This window comes from Myotis daubentonii, chromosome 15 (assembly GCF_963259705.1).
Source record: "Myotis daubentonii chromosome 15, mMyoDau2.1, whole genome shotgun sequence".
Taxonomy (NCBI): domain Eukaryota; kingdom Metazoa; phylum Chordata; class Mammalia; order Chiroptera; family Vespertilionidae; genus Myotis; species Myotis daubentonii.
In genome coordinates, this window is record NC_081854.1 from 2942204 (window position 1) to 2962621 (window position 20418).

The following is a 20418-nucleotide window of genomic DNA, read 5'->3' on the forward strand; positions in this document are numbered from 1 at the left end:
AATTCACTAGAATGCAGTAAATACACAATGTTTCAATGACAATGTCTATCTTCTTCCAAGAAAGTTTTAAACTCCCTTCCCCCCCCCCAAAAAAAACAAACAAACAAACAAAAAACAACAGCAAACAGTAAGTCTCCCATCTGTCCTCCTGGTCAACCCCAGACAAACCAATTTGATTTCTGTTTCTATGGTTTTCCTTCTCATGGACATTTCGAATAAGGGAATCACACAAAACCTGATTCCATTTTGTGTCCGGATTCTGTCCCTGAGCTGCATTATTATAACGTTTTACCACTATGGACCAGGTGCCTGTCCTTTGTTCTTTATGGTTTAAACTAATCCCAGGTATGTGAAGACACCTCATTTTTGGGATGGATGTGGCCCAGCATGAAGGTATACAGATACGAATCCAAAGGAGCCTTGTGGGATGGACCCTCACATCACAGGGGAGAACAGAAGACAGTAGAAGACAGTCAGCAAGGACAGAGAGGGAGGGAGAGCACACAGGTGGATGGAGGAGGCGTCCTCTACAGGGAAGGGCTCATGTTCTCCTACGCCCAAAACTCACCTACCAACTCTACTTCCCTGACCATTCTCAGCAGACAGTTCCCCCAACTATGGTCTATATTCTCTTTCAGCAGCTCCTGGGATCTCAGATGGGCTCCAAGGCTCCCCAACTCTGAACGGTGCGTTGTTCCCTCTGCGTTCACATGCTGGCTGCATCAAGGATCCTTATGGGGTTGTTTCGAGCCTCAAATAGCAGCACCCCGAGGACCATCAGGACCAAGCCAGCCACGCCCATCCGGATGAGATTCTCCACTGTGTAGTCTTGGGGATGGGAAATGAGAATTGTGAGTAAAGAAGTCTCAGAGGTCAGGGCAGACCCAAATCTCTAGGATTCTGAGGTTTAACCTGGGCTCCCACCTCCCCTTGACATCAGTGTCCCCCTGATGTCAGAACTCAGCACCTGCTCTGAGTCACCTTGATCACAGTTAGCATTGCCCAAGAACTGAGAATGAGTAAGAAGTGGTCTCAATTCAGAAATAACTAAGAGCTGTGTGTTCTGTGTTCAGTCTGAGGATCAAGACCCCATGAGCTTATTCCCCTACAGCTGAGAGATCCCACCTTCTCAACAGCTGGGGACGCAGGGTCCATGGAGGTGTCAGGGGCTCCTGAATATCAGGAGCATGAAGGGGTGAAAGTCTTGGCTGGGTTTCCTTCACCCCACCCTGCCCAGGCCTCTCCTCTCATGAGTCTGCTATGTTCATCTTCACCTGAAGTTGTTCATCTATTGATTACTTTATTAACTCACTTTATTTTACAATAACAAATACCTAAAGTGGTAGATATGTTTCCCAGATAAAAAAATATGAGTATGTAAATGCTAATTATGTTGTTTTGGGTGTTTTTTTTTAACTCAAAAGACAACTAAGTTCAAAACCAAGGAAGTCCACAGTTCTGGTTCAAATTTAACTCACAGAGAAAATCCACCTAATTTCAATATTTAGTGGGCACCAAAAGTAGGAAATTAGGTCAATCTCTTACCTCATTTTTATATAAATCCAATGATGTAAACAGAAATTATGGATTGGATTGTTCCTTATTACAGTTATCCATGCAACAATTCTAAATGTCAGCTCCACAATTCAGAAAATGCACATGGATGGTCTGCATCACTCAGTTGGGTTAATATCCAAGTGGGTGATGCCAAGAAGCCTTTGTAATGTGTGTCATGTGGTTAAAAATCAGAGAAAGGATAATTATGAGGAGATGTGCATCTGTCAGGCAAAGAGAGCATTCCTAGTAAACCCTAATGAAACAGAAGAATGGATAGGAACAAAGCGGCCAATAGTGCTTTCAATATAAAATGTAGAATTCTTAATGGGTTTGCCATGACATAACGTTGGATGTGAGTTAAGCTGTTTTCTAGAAGAGAAACTCTGGAACATTTTAATCCCTCATTTCATTGTATTAGGTGTGGAATGAGAAAAATAGGTATGCAATTGGGAATAAAGAAGTGACATTTCCTTGGCCTGGTGGGGATTATAATTTTATCAGCATGTTGGAGGGATCAACTGAAAAACAGTCCACAGGGAGAGAGTCTTTAGGAGGCTAACAGATCGTGAGTTAACTATGCCCAAACCAAGAGCTTTCCTATGTGCACTTACTACCATTTAGAAAATTTACAGGAATCAGACAACTTTCTCACAAATTACAATGTTAGAGGTGCAATTCTCTAAGTGGGCTGGGCATTTACACAGTTTTACAAAGAGCTGTCACATGCTTTTAAACCTCATTTGAAAATGTGTGAAAGAAGATTTTATATAAACAAGAAGTTATTCTTCATTAAAAAATGTCTGAATTTAATTTGCTCCCAATGAAAAGAGGAATAGAATGTTTATATTTCTATCTGGACTCCATAAAATGTCAGTTAAATTGTGAGCTTATAGACTGAAGTATTGCCTGAAGGTTCTCTAAAAAGAGCCTTAATAGACCCGTGTGCACAGAGACACTGAGCAGAGGGGAATGCACAGAGTCTGGGCAGGAGGCCGCAGGTCCCCATGAGGCCTGCAGGGTCCCTCCTTGTTCTCAGGTGAGCACTGAGGGCCTGGAGGCCTCCAGGTGAGCACAGGGGGCCATGCAGTGTGGTGCCCACAGGCAGGATGCTTCTCTCTACAGGGGAGTGTCCAGTGGGGGCTGGACTACAAGGACCAAGATTCTGAGATGAAGTCGTCAGGAGGTGAGTGGTGGTGGGGGTCTGTGTTCTCTGCTCAGTCTAATCACATTCCTGTTCATTTCACTCACATCTCACTCCCCCTCCCTACCCTTCATCTCTGCTGAGGATCAGAAATGGGGTTCAGGAGTGGGAGGTACTGTCTGTCTCTACTCTCTCCTGGGCTGGACTCTGCTCTGTGGAACCTCCTCCACCCCCTTGTTTATTACTGTCACCCACACTCCTAGGGACAGAGCCTTGAGCTGACTGAGCACAGAAAGGACAGGGTCAGGGCTCCTCACCTGAGACCATCAGCTCCAGGGGGTCACTGGGCTGTGACAGCAGGTAGGGGGAGGTGCTGTTTGAGCCATAGCACCTGTAGGTCTCCTGGTGGCCTGAGCTCAGAGGACTGAGGGTAAAGGTGGCCTGAGAGGGTGCAGACGTGTCCTGCAGATGGAGGTGCTGGGGAGGGTCCAGTGACCCCTCCCTGTGCAGGTGGAAGGTGTCAAACCAGATCTCAGACCCACATTTAAGGGTCACGGTCACTCCCCTGGGCACTGAGGGTCCCGGCTGGGCTGAGAGGGAGGGTTTCCTGTACATTCCTGGGGAGAGGAAGGTGTGATGGGTAGAGAGCCACCCCTCCCCTCACGCCCCTGACCCTGAGCTCAGGGACCTTGTCCTTCTCCAGAGACTCTGTCTGTGACCCCTCCCAGCTCCTCTCTGCCCTCTTGGTGAGGAAACTAGCCTTGTTGCTGGAGTCCTATGGGATCCTCATATCCCAGGGCTCAGAGCCCCTCTCTTCATATAGAACATAGGCACTAGCCTGCAGAGTCCCCTGACACCAGCTGGTCAAGGGGCTCCCCTTGGTGATGATGGGTCCCGAGTCAGCCTAGATGGAGAGTTTGGGGATGATTCCAGGAAACAAATCAGACATGAAAGACCTGGCAGCCTGTCTCCCCCTCATAACGTCATGAATGAGCCAGTGATGCCATTTAATGAGCACCTACTGTGTGTGAGGCTCCTGCTGGGGTCTGTCACTCATCTCCTCTCACCTCATGCACCAGGGATGCTGACCTCTACCACCCGCTTCACTGAGGCTCAGAGAGGTTAATCACCTGCCCCAGGTTGCCCAGCCTGGACGGGGCAGGGCTGGGACTAGAGCCCAAGACTGAGTTTCCAGTGCTGTCCTCATGCTGCCCCCCAGGGAGACACCAGCTTCGTGCTCTGGGCTCCTCCTCTGCAGAGGCCTGTCCACTTATCATCTGGAGCTGAGGGTCCTTCCTCATTACCCGCCCCCATCACAGCAGGGACAGGAGGGGAAGTGTGGGCTGGACTCTGGGTCTCTACCTCATCCATCCCCACCCTGCAGGCCCTGATGCCCCCTTGGGAAGGTCAGGCTGGGCTGGGGTCTCTGCCTTCCTGAGCTCTGGGAGGCCCTTATGTCACCTCATCTCCCAGCAGCCTGTGAGCAGGATGGGACCAGGGATGAGCAGACAGGAGCCCGACACTCAGAGGAGAGAAGGGACCGCCCAGCCCCACAGAAGGAGCAACAGAGCCAGGAGCTGAACCAGGGCTGATCCACCCTGGTCCCTCCTCTGAGCTGAGCCTGAGCTGAGGGGTAGGGCTGGGTGCCCGGACCCTTGTCCTGCCTGTCCCTCCCTGTACAGTGTCACCGTCACTGAGACAGAGGGGACAGGCCCCATAACATCACATCCTGGGGGCTTCCCTGTGAGGCCCTTCTCCCAAGAGGTCAGGGCCAGAACTGACAGGAAATCTAAGCTCTGGACAAGGATTCTCTCCTTTTACAGTTGGAGACACTGAGGCCCAGACAGGGGTAGGGCGTGTCCAAGTGAGAGACTTCAGAGGTTCCAGAACAGTCTCATGACTCAGCCCTTGTTCCCTACAGGGAGGCACCCACCACCTCCCCACAGAGACTCCCAATTCCCCTCTGTGGGCCCAACTCCCTGGGTCGGGGGAGGAGGAGGGACCATTGCTCAGAGCTTTCTGGGATCAAGATGAAAGGCGAGGGGCAGGGTGTGCTTCTCCCCACTTGAGCCTGACTCCCCCTCCCCCAGCCTGAGCCCCAACATCTCCCTCAGCCATGACCTCCCCACCTGCCACCTGCCTCACTTCCCTCTCTAAGGCCTGACTCCATGTGAGGGGGGGAGAGGTGAATCCTCGGGGACCCTGGAGGCCTGTGCTTCCCCTGAGATCTCTCCCTGACTCCCTGTCCCCCTGGGAAACAAGCCTGGCCTTAGGTCTATAGGGGGTCATTAGATCTTCTGAGAGACTCAGACATCCTGGGGTGGCCTGTCTCTATCTGAGCAAAGAGGACACTACGTGTGCAGAGCTGGGGTCCCAGAGGAGGGTCCTGGGAAGGAGAACAGGAGAGGTGGGAGGCTGGGACTGACTCTGGAGTTCCCACCTCACTCGGACTTCTCCTGCATCTGCCAGGGGTCCCCACACTAAGACCCTCCCACTGCCCACCTGAGACACCTTCTGGCAACAGGGGAGGCAGAGGGGTGAACAGGGGTAAGGCTGTGTCTAAGGGACAAACACTTTCCAAGTGACCATCTCTACAGCCACCTCACTCCCCTTTCAGCCCATGATTGTTCTGAGGACTGGACCCTGAGCTGACAAGCAGAGACACAGGGTGAGGGGCCTCACCTGAGACCAGGAGCACCAGGGCATCGCTGGGGTGTGACCACACCTGGGAGCTGTTCCTGTAACAGCCATAGCATCTGAACGTCCCCCTGTGGCTGGGGGTCACAGGGCCCACAGGGAACAGGGCCTGGGACTGCCCACTGGGTTGTGGCTGTGAGTCCAGGTCCCAGGAGAGCCTGTGATCTCCTTCCTTAGTCAGAATGAACCTGTCAAATCCCTGCCCTGAGCCACACTGGAGCGTCACGTTCCCTCCTGAGGTCAGGACAGGGCTGGGCAGGGCTGAGAGGCTGGGTTTGCTGTAGGATCCTAGGAGAGGAGGAGGCAGCGTGTTAAATGGGCTCACACCTCCCTCATGTCCCCCAGAGCTGGGCTGTGAGAGAGAGACACCCTGAGAGCAGCCCCGTTTCCTGAGGGCAGGGCCTGTGGCTGGGTCCCCTGAGTGTCCTCTCACCTGTCACCACCAGCTCCAGGAAGTCACTGTTCCGTGACCAGCCAGTGGGGCTGAGGTAGTAACAGTGATATCTCCCTGCATCATGCTCTGTCATGTGTGTGATGGAGAACTTGGCCTTGTCCCCAGGCTCCAGTGGCTTCTGTTCTTTCCATGGTGCTGAGCCTCCCTCTTTATAAATTAGGTACTCCTGAGCCTTTCGTGTTCCCTGACAGCAGATGGTCACGGGGCTCCCGCTGGGGATCACAGGGCCTGGCTCAGCCCAGAGGGTGGGCTTGGGGAGGGTCCCTGGAAAGAATCAGAGGCTGTCACAGGACATTCCCACCATTGGTCCCCAGGTCTCAGTCTCAGATGTCCCCCATCTGTCAGACAGATCTGCACCCCTTCCCCTTTTGCCTGTGGGGTGGCCCATGTCCCCTGAGAACAGCGGTACCTGGGACACCTGGGGAGACTCACCTGCCTGCACTGGGATCCTGAGGCCCACATTCAGCCCTGGAAGAGAGTTCCTGTGAGAGATTTGCCCTGAACCCTGAGCAGCACCCTCCTCCCCATGAGCCTCCTGAGTCCTGAGGTCCTGACAGACCAGAGTCCCCTCCCCCTCCCATCTCACCGAGGCAGAACAGGGCCGTGATCGTGGGGGTCATGGCGTCTTCTCCCGGAGGCCTCAGCTGAGCAGATGGAGGAGGCCACGATCCTAGTAGGGTGGACAGATAGATGCATGGGTAATGATCACTTGGAGGATGGTCCTGCCTGTCATGGGGTTGTCACGCCAGTAGCCTACAGGCGAGGGCACAGCCTCTCTCTAGTAGCCTGGCTCTCATTTTCATGGTGAAGCAGAAAATTGACCCAGAGCCTCCCTCCTGAGATGTCCATTGCAGGTGAGGTGACCCAGGGCATGTCCTTTCCTGTCAGAGTCTCCCCCTCAGGGTCTCCTTCCTCCTCAGCCGGTCCATCAGCACCTTCCTGGGGTCCTCACCATGGACAGTGTCACCCGGGCCCTAGAGACACTTCAGGAAGACATGGATCCCTGTGGTCTGCAGAGCTCAGATTAGCAGGGACACGCTCACCTTTTAACTGTGCAGCTCAGGGTGATGTCACTGTGATAGTGAGCACTGAGGGGAAACACAGAACAAATACGGGAAGGAAACAAGTCCCTTCTATGGCCCCAGATTGTAGCTTTCTCTCTATCACACCCCCTCCATGGACTTCTCCTTTTTCTTGCAATGGCATCCACCCCAGTTTCCTGGAAATAAGATATGGCTCATTCCTGCCTCCTCAGTGATCCTTGTTCCTTAAGCAGAGCTGTCCCCTCATTCTGCCCTCCTCTCTTCAGCTTTTGGGCTCAAGAAGGGGTCCAGTGCTCTGATGTTGGGGACAAAGCTCATATTTAAATATTTCACTATCATTCCTGGTCTATGTGACCTTGAGCAGTACCAGCCGATCTCTGCACCTTGGATTCCTGGTGTGAAGCACGTAGGCATGACACCAAATTCTCTGAGTGCTGTGGGATCGGTGGTGTCTGGGAAGTGGGAGGGATCAGTCCTTGATAATTTGAAGACCTGGTTAAGATATGTGGGATGAAAAAAAAAAAGATATGTGGGATGAGACATAGGAGGATCAATGTGTCTCACTTCACAGTTAAATGAGGGATGGGTGTGTCCACTCAAGAGGCCTCATCTGTTCCTACTACTGAGAAATAGTATTTCTAAAAGATGCAGCCATAGTCAACGCAGCGGAAGAGAAATGAGAGTTCCCCAAACAGAGAGGGAACCACAACAAATAAAAGGGATCAAAGCGAGTGGCCACTGGTGACCACAAGTGGTCCTCGATGAGGAGTTCTCCACCTCCGTGTGGACAGGAGAGGGACAACAGGGTTGTCACAGGCAGGGAGGGGATAGGGCACAAGGTGATAGGTGGGTTGCCCCATTTCTCATGCTTGAGGATGAGCATTGAGGCATCTCTATGCACTGACCAAGCCCAGGATCAGCACTGAACCATGTGCGTGTGTGTGTGTGTGTGTGTGTGTGTGCACGTGTGTGTGTGTGAGTAAGAAATTCAATCCAGCCTAGTCCAACAGGAGCGTCTGTCCAGGTGTGAGTGTGAGGCTCACATTGGAGCCACCCCTGCTGGGCACATCACAGTCAAAAGCTGAGTTTGGGAGAGTGGATGCTACAACTCTCCGCCCCCTTCAGATTCCAACATCAGGTGAGCCCTGGGAGTAACTCTCTGTGGAAAATCAAGTGTGAGCATCTACAAGGAATAGATGCCAACAAGTACTCTAATTATGAAAAATAATCCTAAGAAAGGCTGCCTGCAGAGTCTTTGATGCAGGTAATCATATATGAGACAAAGGAACACTAGGAATATAAGAAATGCATTTTAATCAAAGATTGTTGAAATGTCAGAAACAATGAAGGCGAAAATTGAATTATTGGAACAACCCCGGGGCTTATATGATAAAAGTGTAGAGAATTTTGGAAAGGCATTACTTAAACAACATAGCGGTAAAATGGAATAAAAATAAAAGCATGATTTGATTTAACACTCTCAAATATTTTGTTTTCACCCAGGAAAAGGTACAGCTGAAGATACAATAACAAAATTGGAAGACAACATTGAGGAAATTTTGTAGAATACAAGACAGAGAGACTGGAATTGAGAACTTTACATGCATGAGAATAGAGACTTCTGGTCAAGATGGTTGTGTAAGTAAGCATGGTAATTGGAACCTCCCACAACCACATCAAATTACAGCTGAACTACAGAACATTCATCATGCAGAATTGCCTGAAATGTAGCCCAACAGAAGTCGTATAGCTGAGTATATACAGAAGCCAAATAGAGACTGATAGAGAGGAGGGGAGGAAAAGGAGCTGGTCCCATACCCATGTGTGCTGGTTAAAAACTGGAGCATGGGGGCGTCTAGGTTGTGAAGGTCCTCCCTCAGTTGTGAGGGGTCCCAGACCACCATCAGAACCTCCAGCCCAGGGTTACAGTGCGGGGAAGAGAAGTCCCCATAACTTTTGCTTAAAAAAACCTGTGATGATTGTGGTTGAGTGAGACAGAGGGTTTCTGGAGTCCCAGGTGTTCCTCTTAAAGGGCCTGTGGACACATTTACTTGGATTCCCTTGCCCTGAAGCACTCCAGGACCTACATTGCAGCTTGGAAGCTACCAGGGACATACAGGGAGGACTTAATTATCATCATACTAAAGCAGAGGAGGCAGTTTCCTCCCAGACAGAAGTGCTGGCAGATGTACGGGAATAGAAAAAGAAGGGCCATGTGTGTTGTTTCAGGAAGAATGAGGTGAGGAGGACATTGGCTACACCTACAGGCCAGTGGGTGGATATTTTTCAGAGAAGTAGAGAGAACACGCAGTGTCGGGTGCATGAATATACACATGAAACGTGTGTCTTCATAGTTCATGTCAAGTGGAGGAAACAGATGAGAACTGACTTTATTGTACACTAGCTCTCCCTTACAAATAAAAAAAAAGCCAATGGATATGGTAAAAGTATATTGAAGGGGTAATTCTTGTTAGTGAAGAATTTTATAAACACCCAAATTATTATATTAAAGGGCAAAGGGGAAAGGACCAGAGGGGAGAAATCTATAAGGACGAGGAGACAGTGGTTGGGATGGAAAGGGCCACAGTTCAAGGGCAGATGGTCCAGACCTTGTCCCTGCACATGAGCGATGACTCCTCCATCTATAAAGAGCCTCAGACAGGTCCCTCAGCATATGTCCCATGTTATCTTCCAGAACATTCTGGGCATATGAAATTCACTTCCAAGGCTTCCCCTCTCTGAACAGGGCATTGTTCCCTCTGTGATCACGTCCTGGCTGCATCCTGGGTCTGTTGCTGGCTGTTTCGAGACCAAAATAGCAGCACCCCGAGCACCCCCAGGACCAATCCAGCCACACCCAACCGGATGGAATTCTCCACGGTGTAGTCTTGGGCCTGGGAGGCTGGGAATTATGGGCAAAGAGGACACAGAGGTTAGGGCAGGACAAACTCACCCAGGACCCTGGATGTCCACCAGGGACCTCCCCTCCCCTTGATAGGACACGACCGTCTATGCTCAACCCCATAAGTGAAGAGTGTCTCCTACTCACCACTCTTGGGGTCTGAGTTGTTCTGTGAGGGGCTGATGGTGTCGGCTGCTCCTGAGAACCAGAAAGGACTGGGGCTGTGTGAGGTGTTGATGCCACTCAAGCCCAGCGTCCCCACTACTATCCCCTTTTTCATGACCTAACTGCTACCAGTCCCTCCACAATCCCTTTCTCTGCTGGAGAAGGGTCCTGGCTGCTTTCATGCATTCTTCTGTGAGTCTCTTTGGGGCACAGATTGGCTTTGCCTGGAGAATTCAGGACTGGGGAGACATATGGTCTCTCATTGCAGAAAACAATGAGTTATTTCCATCTCTCTGCTCATTGTGGGAATTTGAGCCATGGAAGCTACCTCATTTGGGTATAAGAGCTTATATTTAAGCAAAGGCTGAGGACCAAGTATCTATGGGTTGGTCTGAGATATACAGACATGAATTTATGTAGACCTTGAGCAATTCTCGAGCTAAGGGTGGGTTCGGTTTTATGAATACAACTGGTAAGTGCATCTGGAAAAAAAATACACAACACCTTTGAAGCATCTTTTGTAAGACAGTTCGAGTAGAGTTACCTCTTTTAAGTCCTAAATGTTTGAACCTTAAATTTATATGTGTAAGTAACTATTGCTTAAAAGTTTTCATAGCAAAAGCAATAATAGAGAGGTGTGTGCAAAATATGTCAGAGGTTAAAATGCTAAGCAAAGTAAGCTAGTGACAGAAACACAGATATCACATGATCTTATATGTGGAATCTTATATGTGGAATCTAATGAACAAAATAAAATGAAGAAAAAGAATTGAACCAGAGGCCTGGAAACATGGAACAGACTGATGGGTCTCAGAGGGACAAGGGAAGGGGTGGGAAGAGATTAACCAATGAATTTACATGCATATACACATAACCCATGGACACAGAGAATAGCGTGGTGAGGGCCTAGGAAGAACAGGAAGGGAACCAGGTGGAGAAGGGTTGAGGAAGAAAAAAAGGGGTACGGGGCATCTGTAATACTCTCAACAATAAAGTTTTGTATGTGTTTTAAATGTAAAGAGCAGCCATGAATTTCACATAAAGTCTGGGCAGGAATCCCCTAGTTCCTCACGAGCTGTCCATGGTCCCCCTTGAGTCTCAGGTGCGCGCTGACAGCCTGGAGGCCTCCAGGTGAGCACAGGGCCAGGCAGAGTGGTGCCCACAGGTGGGAACACTTCTCACTCCAGCAGTGTCTAGTGGAATCATGCTCTGAGAAAGGTCCGTTCCCCCTCCTTGGACAGAGCAAATGTGTCATAGGAGACATCAGAGTGACACTGGAGGATCAGGCTCTGTCCAGAGACCACAATGGGGCCCTGATGGGTCAGTGGGGAGGACTTCCCAGACTCACCAGGGGAGAACAGATGTGAATTACAGAGACTGCTTCTCCCATAACCCTCTTCTCCTAGCCTGGCCCGCAGGTCTCACTCTCTCTCTCTGTGTCTCTGGCCCAAAAGTCCTTGTGCTCCCCTCACCCTCTCACATGGGGCTCCACTCAAATTAATGACTCTAATAACACCCCAGTACTTGGTGCCTGAATCAATGGAAGGGACAATAGTGGGACTCACCTGAGACCAGGAGCTCCAGGGGGTCACTGGGGTGCGACCACACCTGGGGGCTGTTCCTGTAACAGCCATAGCATCTGAATGGCCCTTTATCGCTGGGGGTCACGGGGCCCACAGTGAACAGGGCCTGGTACTGCCCCCTGGGCTGTGGCTGTGAGTCCAGGGTCCAGGAGAGCCTGTGATCTCCTTCCTTAGTCAGAATGAACCTGGCAAATCCCTGCCCTGAGCCACACTGGAGGGTCACGTTCCCTCCTGAGGTCACCACAGGGCTGGGCAGGGCTGAGAGGCTGGGTTTGCTGTAGGATCCTAGGAGAGGAGGAGGCAGCATGTTAAATGGACTCACTCCTCCCTCATGTCCCCCAGGGTTGGGCTGTGAGAGGGAGACACCCTGAGAGCAGGCCGCCTTCCTGGGGGCTGAGCCTAAGGCTGGGACCCCTGAGTGTCCTCTCACCTGTCACCACCAGCTCCAGGGGGTCACTGGGCTCTGACCAGCCTGCAGGGCTGAGATAGTAACAGCGAAATATCCCAACACTAAGCTCCGTCATGTGTGGGATGGAGAACATCACCTTGTCCCCGGGCTCCAGTGGCTTCTCTCTTTTCCATGGTGCTGGGTTTCCCTCTTTATCCAGACGGTACTCCTGAGCCTCTGGGGTCCCCTGACAGGAGATGGTCAGGGGCCTCCCCAGGGGGATCACACGGGCTGGATCAGCCCAGAGGGTGGGTTTGGGGGAGGTCCCTGGATAAAACAAGAGGCTGCATTACAAAGGCCTTCCCCACCTCTTCCCACAGCTCAGCCCAAGACACTCTTATTGTATTTCTTCCATCCTAGCCTCACCTCTTCCTTGCAGAGAACCCTCAATGACTGAGCTCAGAAAGGACAGGGTCAGGGGCCCCTCACCTGAGACCAGGAGCTCCAGGGGCTCACTGGGGAGTGACAACAGGTAAGGGGAAGGGCTGTGTTAACTGGAGCACCTGTAGGAGCCTCTGTGGACTGAGGTCACAGAGCTTGTGGAGAACTCTGTCTGGAACTGCTGTGCTTGGTGCTTTGATCTCAGAATCAGGGGGGCTTCCGGGGCCTCCTCCTTGGACACAAGGAATGTGTCCCTCTAGCTCCGTGACTGACACAGCAAGGTCACGTTCTCTCCTGAGGCCACCCTGAAACCCGGCTGAGGGAGGGGGAGGGCCAGTCAGGCAGCCGTCCCCGAGAGAGGGAGGAAGAGTGAGGGCTGCCTGCCCACCTTGTTCTTCCCTGAGAGTCACCAGGCCTCTCTCTGAGGACCCTCCTCTCTGTCTGTCTCTGTTTCTCTGAGTCTCCCCATCTCCCCTCCCACCCCTCCCTCTCTCTGTCTCTCTCTTGGGGCCCTGCACCTTCATTCTGGCCTCACCACCTCAGACCCCCCAGCAGGGCCTGTGCAGATCTGGGTGCCTGGCTGAATCCACTCGCTCCTCACCTGCCACCAGTATATCCAAGGCATCACTGAGGGGCAACTACTCAAAGAAAAGATTGTTCCTAGTCTAGCATATGTACCCTCCCCCCACTGTCAGCCTCTCTGAGTGTCCAGGGGGAAGTGGGCCTGAGAGAGCCCAGCCTGGGGCTGCAGGACAAGGCTCTAGGGGAGGTCCCATCCCCCCTCCTTGGACAGAGTGAATCTGTCATAGCCGACATCAGAGCGACACTGGAGGGTCAGGCTCTGTCCAGAGGCCACGATGGGGCCCTGCTGGCTAAGGAGGGAGGGCTTCCCAGACTCACCTGGGGAAACCAGATGTGAATTATAGGGGCTGCTCCTCCCATAACCCCATTCTCCTGGCCTGGCTCCCGGGTCTGACTCTCTTTCTCTGTGACTCGGGCCCAGGAGCCCTTGTGCTCCCATCACCCTCTCATATGGGGCTGCACTCAAATTAATGACCCTAGGAGCACCCCAGTATTTGTTGCCTGAATCAATGGGAGGGACCATAAAGGGCCTTACCTGAGACCAGGAGCTCCAGAGGATCACTGGGGTGCGACCACACCTGGGGCTTTTCCCGGTAACAGCCATAGCATCTGAATGGCCCTTTATCGCTGGGGGTCATGGGGCCCACAGTGAACACAGCCTGGTACTGCCCCCTGGGCTGTGGCTGTGAGTCCAGGGTCCAGGAGAGCCTGTGATCTCCTTCCTTAGTCAGAATGAACCTGGCAAATCCCTGCCCTGAGCCACACTGGAGGGTCACGTTCCTTCCTGAGGTCACGACAGGGCTGGGCAGGGCTGAGAGCCTGGGTTGGCTGTAGGATCCTAGGAGAGGAGGATGGCAGCATGTTAAATGGACTCACTCCTCCCTCATGTCCCCAAGGGTTGGGCTCTGAGAAGGAGACACCCTGAGAGCAGGCCGCCTTCCTGAGGGCAGGGCCTGAGGCTGGGACCCCTGAGTGTCCTCTCACCTGTCACCACCAGCTCCAGGGAGTCACTGGGCTCTGACCAGCCATGAGGGCTGCGATAGTAACAGCGAAATATCCCAGCATCACGCTCTGTCATGTGTGTGATGGAGAACATCACCTTGTCCCCGGGATTCAGTGGCGTCTTGCTTTTCCATTGTGCTGGGCTTCCCTCTTTATCCAGACGGTACTCCTCAGCCTCTGGGATCCCCTGACAGGAGATAGTCAGGGGCCTCCCCAGGGGGATCACAGGGGCTGGCTCAGCCCAGAGTGTGGGTTTGGGGAAGGTCCCTGGAAGGAAACCAGAGGCTGGGTTAGAAGGCATTACCCACCCCCACATTTCTAAGATGCCCCACATCCCTTAACCCAGAACCACTGTTGTTTATCCCCAGATGCACAGGGTGTAACCCATTGTCCCATGTGAGAGGGACCCGGGACTCCTGTGGAGACTCACCTGCCTGCACTGGGGTCCTGAGGTCCACACTCAGCCCTGGAAGAGAGTCCCTGTGAGAGATTTGTCCCTCAATCCTGAGCAGCACTCTCCTCCCCATGAGGCTCCTGAGTCCTGGGGCCCTGACAGAGCAGGGCTCCCCTCTCCCTTGAAATCTCACCAATGAAAAGCACAGCGATGAGGGTGGAGGTCATGGTGTCTCCTCGCTCCGGTGCAGAGTGAATGCGATGGTGCCCTCTGGGCAGGCACAGAGGGTGTGGGCACTGGGAGACGGGCGCTCCCTCTCTCGTGGTTGTCACATCATCAGTTCCTCATGAAAGGGAACAACCTCTATCTAGCAGCCTGGCACTCATTTTCATGGTGAAGCAAAAAATAAACCCAGAGCCTTCTGAGATGCCCCTTGTGGGTGAGGTGACCCAGGGCACCTTCTTCCCTGTCAGAGCTTCCCCACGGGGTCTCCTTCCTCCTCAGCCCGTCTGTCAGCACCTCCCTGGGGTCCTCAGCATGGATATTGTCACCCGGACCTGGAGACGCTTCAGGAAGACGTGGGTCCCTGTGGCCTGCAGAGCTCAGATCAGCAGGGACACGCTCACCCTCTCACTGTGCAGCTCAGGGCGATGTCCCTGTGACAATGAGCACAGAGGCAAATGCAGGGAAATAAGGGAAGGGAAACCAACTCTTCTCATGACCCCAGAGTGTGGGCTTTCTGTGTCTCTCAGGCCCCTCATGACCTCCTTTTTGTTGCCACAGCAGCCACCCTCTCCTTCCTGGGAGCAAGATTATGACTCACTCCTGCCTCCTCAGTGCCTTGTTCCTCAGGCAGAGCTGTGCCCCATCCTGTGAGCCTGGCCTCCAGTCTTTAGCTCAGGAAACAGTAAGTGATCAGTGGCCTGATGTTGGTGAGAAAACTCATTCTTATGAGAATGTTTCTCCATCGTCCATGGCCCTTGTGCCCATGAGCAGTAACATTCAATCTCTGAGCCTCAGTTTTCCCATCTGCAACATGTTGTTATGAACCCAACTCCTCAGACTGGTTGTGGGTTCAGTATTGCTCAGGTCCTGGAAGGGGTCAATCCTGTTGATTCCCAAGTCGGATGAGGATGGGTGGGGTGACACAGGAGAGAATCAAGGTATCTGACTCCACAGTCAACATGGACAATGGATGTGCCCACCCAAGAGCCCCCATCTGCTCTCAATGCTGAGAAATGCTACTTATAATATTTCTGAAAGATATAGCACAGTCCATGCAGAAAAGGGGAAGTAAAAGTTCCCAATAGGAGAAGCATCTATAGCCAAGAAAATCGGCCCAAGCTGAGTGGCCTCCGATGCCTGGGACTCGCAAGGGGTCATCGGAGGGGAGGGTCCCACCTCTGTGTGATCAGAAAAGATTCTGAAGGTGCTCACATGCAGGGAGAGAGTTGCATGCATCGTTGGCTGTTCTACGTGCTTTGGGAATGGGCACAGGGATATCTCTACCCATCGACCCAGCCCATGGCCAGCACTGAGCCACATCCCCTGTGTGCGAGAAACAGAGTCAACAATCCAGTCTAGTCCAACATGGGCTTCTGTCCAAATGTGAGTGTGAGGCTCCTATTGCAGCTGAACCTGCCAGACACTACAGTCAGATGCTAAGTGTGAGAGAGTGGACACCATGGGGCAGGACACTTCCCCCCTTTCAGGTATGAATGTCAGGACAGCCTTGCGAAAACTCTTTAAGGAACTCTCCGGTGTGTGGGAGGTGAGTGTCCTACAGTAATGGATATCAAAGAGAAACTCACAAAATAATACATAGTGGTATGAAGGACTGTCCACAGGGTCATTAAGGGGATTATCATCATTTTTTTTGAGAAAACAATAAGAATATATATAACACATTTTGATTTAAGCATATTTAAATACCTGGGATAAGATGAAGAAGGAAATTGGATTCTTGGAACAACAACCAAAAAAGGTTATTATAGAAAAGAATATAGAATTATAGAAATAAATTAGGTAAATACGTTAGAAGTGAAAAGAAAGTAAAAATGTGATTTAGCCACACTTAAAACATTTTGTCCAACAAAGAGAAGCTACAGCTGAAGATAGAATTAGGAAACTGGAGGACAACATTGAGAAAATTTTGTGGGAAGCAATAGAGAGAGAATGGAATTAGACAATTAAGATACATGGAGAGCAGATAGAGATAAAGACCAATAGATATTGTGAGATTCAAGAGAAATGAGGTGAGGATGACATGGGCTATAGACCTAGAGACCAGTGACTGGATATTTTGCAGAGAAGTGGAGGGAGAGCACACAGTGTCTGGTATCATGAATATGCCAATGAAATGTGTGTCTTCATATTTCATATCAAGTGGAGGCAATAGATGAGAGCTGATTTTATTGCATGCCAACTATATATATATATATATATATATATATATATATATATATATATATATATATATATATATCTCGCTAATATGCTAAATGTTTGACCATCCAGGTCATGAAGTAACATAGCAACTCCGGCTTCCTCTCCCTAGCGACTAAGCTCCTTGAAGTTTCTTCAGCCCAGGGCATGACTTCCTTCATAGCCAGGAGGAAACATTTCACACTGTAACCAAAAGTCTGTGAAGCGTTTTCCCGTGCTTCATCTCATTTGATCCTCACAGAAGTCCTGGAGCGGGTAGATAGGAGACTCGGTGGAACACTATTTTTCTTTTCATTAGCCGGAAAATGGAGATTTAGAAAGCTCAGAAACTTGACCCGACTGAAAAGAAGTAAGAAATGGTGGACCTTGAAAATGACTTCAGGTTTTCTCACTGTGCAGAATATAGGCAAACATGGCTGCAGTTAAATATTTTACCCTTTGTTATCCCTGCGTGATCTACAATAATAATCTGCTTCATGTTGATATTTAGTGCTGTGTTGTTGACAATTACCTGAAAGAGAAGTTGCGGTGCTTCACTGGGCTGAAGAAAGTTTAGCAAAATCAGAAAGCCGGTCTAATTAACCAAGTTTATTCTATATCTATAAAAAGCTAAGTTGACGCATGCATGCGTGATACATATAAAGCTCTCTCAGGCGCCAATCACATGTGTGTGTTTCCATCTGTCATTGTCGATTGTGAATTTGGTTGACACTTCTATTATAGAGAAAGGGCAAATAGTGATATTAAAATATCTCTTCTAATTAATTTCCTTTCAATGTGCACAAATTCATGCACTGAAGCACTAGTCCTTTAATAAATAAAAAGAAGGCCGGGGTTCTTCGGTTGCGCGGCGCGGCGGCCGGCTCTGCGGTCGGGCCGGGAGCTGGGAGCAATGGCGACCTTTGTGAGCGAGCTGGAGGCGGCCAAGAAGAACCTGAGCGAGGCGCTGGGCGACAACGTGAAACAATACTGGGCCAACCTGAAGCTGTGGTTCAAGCAGAAGATCAGCAAAGAGGAGTTTGACCTGGAAGCTCATAGACTTCTCACACAGGATAATGTGCACTCTCACAACGAGTTCCTCCTGGCCATTCTCACGCGGTGCCAGATTTTGGTGTCTACCCCAGAGGGTGCCGGCTCCTTGCCCTGGACAGGCGGCTCCGCAGCCAAGCCCGGGAAGCCGAAGGGAAGGAAGAAGATGTCTTCTGTGCGCCAGAAATTTGATCACAGATTCCAGCCTCAGAACCCCCTCTCGGGAGCCCAGCAGTTTGTGGCAAAGGATCCCCAAGATGACGATGACTTGAAACTATGCTCCCACACAATGATGCTGCCCACGCGGGGTCAGCTGGAGGGGCGGATGATCGTGACGGCGTACGAGCACGACTTGGACAACGTCACCGAGGAGGCCGTGTCGGCTGTGGTCTACGCCGTGGAGAATCATCTTAAGGACATATTGGCATCAGTTGTATCACGAAGGAAAGCATATCGGTTGCGAGACGGTCACTTTAAATACGCCTTTGGTAGTAACGTGACCCCCCAGCCGTACCTGAAGAACAGCATCACGGTGTACAACAGCTTAATAGAAAGCCCTCCAGCCCTTCCTGCCTCCTGTGTCGGCCAGAACGCAGCTGCCCACCTGCACCCCGATGATGCGGAGCAGCAGGCCGCACTCCTGCTGGCGTGCTCCGGGGACACCCTCCCCGCACCCCTGCCTCCCGTGAACATGCATGACCTTTTTGAAGCTCTGCAGGTGCACAGGGAAGCCATTCCCTCGCACACTGTGTACGCCCTCAACATCGAGAGGGTCATCACGAAGCTCTGGCATCCCACCCACGAGGAGCTGCGGCAGGACCAGGTGCACAGGCAGCGCCTGGCCGCCAGGGGGGGGCTTCTGCTCTACTGAGTCGCCCCCTGCTCTGCCGAGTCACGCCGCAACATACTGGTTAGTGAGCATTGACTGTCTCGGGTCCACACTTCAAGACTGGAGTGGACGGTGTAAATATAGCCTTTCCTATGGAAATGTGACATTGAGTACATTTTGTGTTGCTACTGTGAAGCCATTAGTAGAAATCTGACTTCGCGAGGGACCCATATCTGTGTGTGGACGTGTCCCCGTAGGGTGGGCGCTGAAAGTTGCCTGCGTGGGAATGGCCTGGCCCTGAGCTGCCGGGTCCTCTGGTCTGCGTGTCAGGTAGGTGACCTCCTAGAACAAGGACGCTGTTAGAACTCTGCCCCCGTGACCTGCAGGACACCCATGTGTTCAGTGGCATCCTCTGCTCAGTGCCCAGCAGGCCCAAGGTTCCGCCTGCCTCCTGAGAGAAGCGCGCTCTTGGAATTCGGTGGAAGTAACGTACAGTGTTAACAGTCAGACGCCTCCCTCGGTGACCAGCTGATTGTCAGCAGATGTTACCTGGCAGCACCTACAAATCAACACCGCTCCGAGACAGGATGGCTCAGGCAGCCTGTGCTACTGGACATGCCACAGCAGACGCAGAATGAATTCATTCACCTCGTGAGATGTCTCCTCGAGACTCAGGTTCCCTTCATGTGGTTCATATTCCCGGACGCTGACTGGCAGGCTCACCTATTCGTCGTTCCCATAGGATGCTTACAGTTTATGTGAACGTGTTGCATTGTACGTGTAATTCCCCAGTTCCTGTGTCTATCCTTTCAAACGATAAAGTGAACGTAATTTACACTTGGCAGTGTTACCGACACCAGGCTTTTTTAGAGAGGTATTGCTGTTTACTCAAGAGGAAGTGCTGGTGGATATGCAGTTGACTCCTGAACAGTGTGGGTGTTAGGGGCGCCAACCCCAACGCATCGGATACGCACTCACAACTTGTGACTTCCCAAAACTTCGCTACCCTCAGTACCCGTGGGGGCTTGGTTCCTGGACCCCCACTGATGCCAGAATCCTCGGGTGCGCAGGTCCCCGATACCACATGGTGCAGAGCCACGGAGACTCCCAACCGCAGGCTTTAGTCCGGGTGTTCACCGGAGAAAATTCATGTATATGTGGCCCCGCAGTTCAAACCTGTGTTGTTCAGGATCGGCTGCATTAGAATGAGTTCTGTGGGTTAGTAACATGTATAAATATGTACAAATGGGAAGCTGGCTGTGTGTGCTGGATTTTGTACCTTCAATGTGACAAATAAACCTTTTGGGAGAAAAAAAAAAAAAAAGAAGGCCGAAACCGGTTTGGCTCAGTGGATAGAGCGTCGGCCTGTGGACTGAGAGGTCCCAGGTTTGATTCCGGTCAAGGGCATGTACCTGGGTTGCGGGCATATCCCCAGTAGGAGATGTGCAGGAGGCAGCTGATCGATGATTCTCTCTCATCGATGTTTCTAGCTCTCTATCTCTCTCCCTTCCTCTCTGTAAAAAATCAATAAAATATATAAAAAATAATAAATAAATAAATAAATAAATAAAAAAGAAGGCCAATAAATATGGTAAAAGTACATTGAAGAAATTTTGATTGAAGAATTTTATATTCACACAAATTATTATGTTAGGGGTAAAGGTGGAAGCATCAGAGGCGAGGATTCTATATGGTGTCCCCAAATTCACCCAAGATTTGCAATTCAATTCAATTGCAAATCTTGCGTGAATTTTGGGACACCCTAT

General features: G+C 51.1%; 2 protein-coding genes across 3 annotated transcripts in view; one reads left to right on the forward strand and one right to left on the reverse strand.

Annotated features, from left to right (window-relative positions):
- The window catches only part of LOC132216496 (leukocyte immunoglobulin-like receptor subfamily A member 6), a 74353-nt gene that overhangs the window by 22903 nt on the left and 31032 nt on the right, over positions 1-20418 (reverse strand). Inside the window, exons 3-8 of one of the 2 annotated variants that reach the window (XM_059665733.1) lie at positions 13938-14222; positions 13489-13791; positions 11973-12257; positions 11525-11827; positions 5829-6113; positions 5424-5683 (exon numbers count right to left, since the gene is read on the reverse strand). In XM_059665733.1, coding sequence (XP_059521716.1) covers positions 5424-5683; positions 5829-6113; positions 11525-11827; positions 11973-12257; positions 13489-13791; positions 13938-14222 — 1721 coding nt within the window. Of the gene's footprint in view, positions 1-5423; positions 5684-5828; positions 6114-8225; positions 9795-9941; positions 9993-11524; positions 11828-11972; positions 12258-13488; positions 13792-13937; positions 14223-20418 lie in introns of those variants that run through there. The other variant, XM_059665734.1, reaches the window with a different exon arrangement.
- LOC132216503 (transcriptional adapter 1-like) lies at positions 17634-19963 on the forward strand. The gene has a single exon (XM_059665747.1). The coding sequence runs from the start codon at positions 17687-17689 to the stop codon at positions 18692-18694; it is 1008 nt and encodes a 335-aa protein (XP_059521730.1). The 5' UTR covers positions 17634-17686; the 3' UTR covers positions 18695-19963.